The 6000-nt window shown below is 42.3% G+C and overlaps 1 protein-coding gene across 1 annotated transcript in view; it reads left to right on the forward strand.

Moving 5' to 3' along the window:
• The window catches only part of GEN1 (GEN1 Holliday junction 5' flap endonuclease), a 48193-nt gene extending 43392 nt beyond the window's left edge, over positions 1-4801 (forward strand). The window contains exon 15 of the mRNA XM_060188413.1: positions 555-4801. Coding sequence (XP_060044396.1) covers positions 555-1780 — 1226 coding nt within the window. The 3' untranslated portion in view covers positions 1781-4801. The remainder of the gene's footprint in view (positions 1-554) is intronic.
• Positions 4802-6000: the final 1199 nt, after the last annotated feature.

Consider the following 6000-nt stretch of genomic DNA (forward strand, 5'->3'; position numbering starts at 1 on the left):
AGGTCAAAGCCGGGTTGACACTTGCAGGGGTCTGTGATGAGGTGTTTGTTCTTTACCTCAGCTGACTGCCAACTCTGTTTCCAAGAGACTGGAACAGAGAAGTTCAGTGTAGGCGTAAGGGACCAGATTGGGTGACGAGACGTCAAGTGTTGGACAGGGTGGGTGAAGATATCCACGTATATTGGCAGGGGCACTGAGCCCCAGCAATAACCCTGGAGGCAAAAAGAAAAAAAAATAGAAAAAGCCAGGGAAGTAGAATAAACCCTTCTCTGCTGACTTAACCAAATATTAATAACAATAATCATATTAATCCATTATTGAGCAGCTGGTGTGTGTAGCTTATCTTGTTAATGAGAGGACCAGAGCGTCAATCTGGTGTGTGTGTTGCTGGGGCTCAAACTTGGGAACCTGACGCCTGTGAGTCCAACACTTTATCCATTGATCCACCTCCCAGGCCTGTAATATATTTTGGATTACACTTTTTCTTCATCTGCCAGTACTTGATAGGGAACATAAATTCAATTGTAACATTAATTTTATTTGTTTTCTTCCAGGCATGAAAATTCAACCTAAAGAAAAGAATTTTCCAGTATCAGACAGTATGAATTTTCCGTCACGATCAATTTTAAAGCCTACCTGTGAAATCACTTATAAGCAGAACTCCAAGTTAAATTTAGATATGTCCTCTGACTCTCCATTACCCCTGAAATCTGTTTCTATGTCACTGAATAACTTGCTTTTACCTAGAGATACTCCCTGTTTGAAGCCACAAGAGCAGTTAAAGTCTTCTCTGCAACCAGTGAATATGCAGCAAGTGAATGACGCTAGCAAACCTCTGATTTCAGAATCCGATCAACCCAACACCACATCCTGCAATCCACCAGAGATTCATGATCTACACTTGAGCACCATTGACTGGGAAGGTACTTCCTTTTGTAATTCTCCAGCGATTTCAAGAAACAGTTTGTCTCATGGTTGTAAATCAGAACCTGAAATAGCCATCCCCAAAAGTTTAAAGAAAATTCCAGAACAGTCATCATGTGAGCTGCAATCGAACTCCAGAAACGACCATGGCATGCTGCCATGGGGCATTCAGAAGGCCAAACCTGACAAGCGTCTCCTTTCTGACATGACTAGTTTACATCTTCAGGACCTGCCTCTAAAGGAACGAATACATATGAAGTCAGCATACCCTCGGGGTTATGCACAACCAGGTGTTGACCCAAAAACTTTGCCCTCACAAAATACGAAGGAACCCTGTTGTGCTAGTCAGAGTCCTGATTATCCTCCACATCTTTCAAAAGCCCCTTTTTCCATCTATACTCCAGTCGTAAATCGCTCCGGTGTGAAAGTCGAACCACCAAATGCCGCTTTAGATCGTAGTCGAAAACCGAACATGCAGGCCACCCAGAAAATCATAACGAAGAAGAGTGTTTGCCTTGACAGACATTCTTCCGACGAAGAAAGTGTCCCAGTGTTTGGGAAACAGAAGCCTACAACTCACAGAGCGAAGCAGAGTTCTCAGAAGCACAGCCTAAGCCAGTCCAGTAAAGATGAGGGCAGCACATTGAGTAAGCCTAAAACGCGAATTAAGGAAAATGCACAGTGCGTTCAGGCTTATAGAATAGCTGGGAATGAGGGAAGCTATTCTCCATATGGAGCGAAAGGTTCTCCGAGTTTTCTACCGCATCTTGAGGGAAAGGATGACTCTGCTAGCACTTGCTTAGATAGTCCTCTTCCTTTATGTCAGAGATTAAAGCTAAGGTTCCAAAACACTTGAGATAAAAGGCACTGACGTTCAACTTACTATCCTAGTGCTATTATTCAGCTTTAGCAGAAGCAGAGGAAAGGGGTCTACTTAGAATGTCTGCTCAGAAGTGTTCTGTATGTTCGAAGATACTTTTACTCTTTTAATCAAAATTGTAACTTTAAATGTCACCTAAATTTTAAGTTTTTTAAGATGATCTCTTAGGACAAAACCACCAAGTGATACATATATATTTTTCTAATTTTTTTTGTCTTTATTTACTTATTGGATAGATAACCGCCAGAAATTGAGAGGGAAGAGGGAGAGAGACAGACACCTGCAGCACTGCTTCACCACTGGTGAAGCTTCCCCCCCCCCCCCCGCAGGTGGGAGCCAGGGGCTCGAACCTGGGTCCTTGCGCACTGTAGCATGTGTGATCAACCAGGTGCGCCACCACCTGGCCCCAGCTGATGTATATTTTGATATGGTGTGGCCAGAGATCACTCACTGAATAGAGTGCCTGTGTTGCCATGTAAAAAAAAAACCAGTTTCAAGTCCCAGCACCACATGGGAAATGCTGCAGCAATGAAGAGCACTCCACAACTGTCCTGTCGCTACATCTGTGTCCATCTCTCTCTCTCTCTCTCTCTCTCTCTCTCTCTCTCTCTCTCTCAGTGTAAAAGTGGCCCAGAGCACTGAAATCATGCATGTCCAGGCCGCCCTGGCTCCATCCAAAACAAACATACCTTCACCCTTTTCATAAACCATTACTGGTCAGTCTTTACTCACAGCTTTAGAATGTCAACACAGTGCTAAATGCTCCATCCACTGTCTCTGCTCCCCCCCCCCCACCTTCTTTCACAAGCCCCTAAAGTATTTATGTATATTACAACTTATGCCCAAGTGGTCATCCTTTCCTTTCCTTTCCTTTCCTTTCCTTTCCTTTCCTTTCCTTTCCTTTCCTTTCCTTTCCTTTCCTTTCCTTTCCTTTCCTTTCCTTTCCTTTCCTTTCCTTCCTTCCTTCCTTCCTTTCTTTTTTCTGCCACCAGGACTATCGCTAGGGGTCAGTGCTCACACAGTTCCCTGTTCCAAGCAGCCCTCCTTTTTTTTTTTTTTTTTTTCCTCCCTCACTTTCTTTTACTGTTTGATAGATGGTGGGAGACAGGACGAGAGAGAGAGAGAACTGCAGTATTGCTCCACTATATATGAAGCTTCCCACCATAAGTGGCGACCAGGGTCTTGAACCTGGGTCCCTGTGCACAGTAACATGTGCACTCTACTTGGTAAGCCACCACCTGTTCCCTCCGAAAGGGAATTCTTTACAATTGGCCTATATTTTCACAATGTTTTCTATTGTGAATTTTCTGAGAGTTATAAGTTCTCTTACTGTAAAGATATTTTTAGTGTGCTTTTTCAGTTTGGTGCCTTTAGTCTTTTGTGACAGACAAAAAAAAAAAAATCATAATATAGTAAAAAGCATGGTTGTAATGACTAAACTATGGAAAATAGTAAAACTTTGCAGATGACAGTATCCACAAGTGTTAGAACAGCATGGCTGTGTGATCAATTAATATGTTAACATCAGCTGTTATACCTGCAGTGAGGAATGCACAGTCAGTTGCTAACAGAAGTATTAAAAATGGCATCAGAAAGAATGAAATACTTGGGAACATATTTAACAAAGGAGGGATAAGAGTTTTATACTCTGAAAATGGAAAAATATGACTGAAGGAAACCACAGAAAGCCTGCACCATGGGAAGGCATGCCGTGTTCACAGAGGAGACTGGGCATTCCGACGGCTGTCTTCCCAAACTGATCTACAAATTCAACACATACCCCATCCATTCCAACCAACTCCCTCTACAGAAACTACCAAGCTTATTTTTAGAATTCATAGGCAAACTTAAAGGACAAGGATTAGGCCAAGATAACCTTGAGCAAAGGAAATGAAGTTACTCATTCTGGTTTCCATTTCAAGTTGTATACACACATACCTAGAAACAAAGCGAAAGTCGAAGTTACAGTACTGAAGACTGTCACAGTGGCATGAAGACAGACGGATGTGTAGACCAGCGGGGTGGAATCGACAGTACAGAGGAAACCCTCGTATTTAGGCTCAACTGATCTGCAACCCCAGCTCTAAGACAGTTCAGTGGGAGAAACAATAATAGCCCTGCAGCATGGCTGCTGCTGGCAATGACTGAATATCTGCAAAAGAATGTAGTCTAAGCCCCAGCTTATACAGTGTATAAAAGTAAACTGGGTGAATCAAGCATCTAAATGTATGTTAAAAAAAATAAAAAATAAACAAGCTAAAACTACCAATAACACAAGCTAAAACTCCTTTAAGGGAAGAAAGCTTAAAGAGAGAATGAACACTATTGCCAATTCAGTAGGCTCTGGGAGATGTGGGTGAGTGATAAAAGTTAAGAGTGATGGTAATGAATGCTAAACAATGTACTGGTGGGTTTTTTGTTGTTGTTGCTATTGGATAGAGACAGAAATTGAGAGAAGGGGTTTATAGAGAGGAAGAGAGACAGACGCCTGCAGACCTGCTTCACCGCCTGTGAAGTGACTCCCCTGCAGGTGGGGAGCCTGGGGGGTGGGGACAATGTACTAGTGATTTTTAATTCTGTAATTCAGATAAATTTATGTGAATGATGTCACAGTGAAGCTGTTGTTACTATTTTTTTTTTTTAATATGGAACATTAGGCTAGGGAGATAGCGCTCTCATTAGCACAAGAAATTTTCATGCGTGAGACACCAGAGGTTCCAAGTTCAATCCCCTGCAATACCAAAAGCCAGAGCTGAAACAGTGCTCTGGTAAATAAAGAAAGAGAGAATATTTTGCCTGTCTAAATGAATCCTAGGATAATCTAGCCTCACTTCCACATGTGCACTTCGACATTTCTTTTAAATATATTTAGGGCAGGGGGAGATAGCATAATGGTTATGCAGAGACTCATGCCTGAGGCTCCAACATCGCAGGTTCAATCCCCTGCCTCACCATAACCCAGAGCTGAGCAGTGCTCTAGTCAAAATAATAAATAAATATGTATTTATGGGAGAGAAACAGAAATCCAGAGGGAGAGGAGAAATAGAGGTGGAGAGAGAAAGACTAACACCTGCAGTCTTGCTTCACTTACAGTACTCACCCCCTGCTGAAGGTGGGAACGAGAGGCTTGAACCTGGATCCTTGGCACGTTATAACGTCTCTCAACCTTAGATGAGCATCACCTGGCCCCTGCATTTCTTTCTTTAAAAAAAATTTTTTTTTAATTATCTTTTTATTGGATAGAGACAGCCAGAAATTGAGAGGGTAGGGGAGATCGAGAGGGAGAGAGACAGACACCTCCAGTACTGCTTCACCACTTGCAAAGCTTTCCCCCTGCAGGTGGGAACCGGGGGCTCGAACCCGGGTCCTTGAGCACTGTAACATGTGCCCTCAACCAGATGCGCCACCACCCAGCCCCTGCTCCTGCATTTCTTATAGATTAGAAAACAGCAGATTTCCCCAAAATTGTAAACAGTTTTGTTTAATATCTATTAACATTATGTCACGTAAACCTGGACTAAGATTTGAAAATTTTGTGCTCTTTTGAAAGTTATAATTTTGCTTTTGAAAATTCTGCTAAATATATACATCTATATCTATATCTATCTATCTATCTATATATATATTGCTTTGAATCAAGTTTAACTTTTAAAAGAATGTGATGTCTGTAGAGTCCTGTATGTGGAACCTTGGTGAAGGGAATCTTCAATAAAGAGTAATGGACTCCCAAGGGACCCGCTTGTCCCCATGGCCTGAGATAGGGTCCCAACAGCTATTTATATATGTAAGGAAATATATTTATGCAGTGAATTAAAGTGAAAATACAGGGGATAAAAGTTGAGCATTTATTTTTATTGCCACTAGGGTTATCACTTGGGGCTCAGTGCTGACCCTATGCATCCACTGCTCCTGGTGACCATTCTTCCTTTATTATTTTTTTTCTTCTTTGTATTTTATTTGACAGGACAAAAAGAAATTGAGAGGGGAGGGGGGAGGTAAAAGGAGAGAGAAAAACACCTGTAGACCTGTTTCACTGACTGGATTGTGAAGGATCCCCACTGCAGGTAAGGGGTGGCAGCTCAAACCCAGGTCCTTGAACTTGATAACTATGTGCTCTTACCAGGTATGCCACTGCCCAGCCCCTTTGCTCACTTTTCTGTCCTTGGCGCTCAGGCAGACATAATTCTGGCATCTAG

The sequence above is a fragment of the Erinaceus europaeus genome, chromosome 3 (assembly GCF_950295315.1).
Source record: "Erinaceus europaeus chromosome 3, mEriEur2.1, whole genome shotgun sequence".
NCBI classification, from domain to species: domain Eukaryota; kingdom Metazoa; phylum Chordata; class Mammalia; order Eulipotyphla; family Erinaceidae; genus Erinaceus; species Erinaceus europaeus.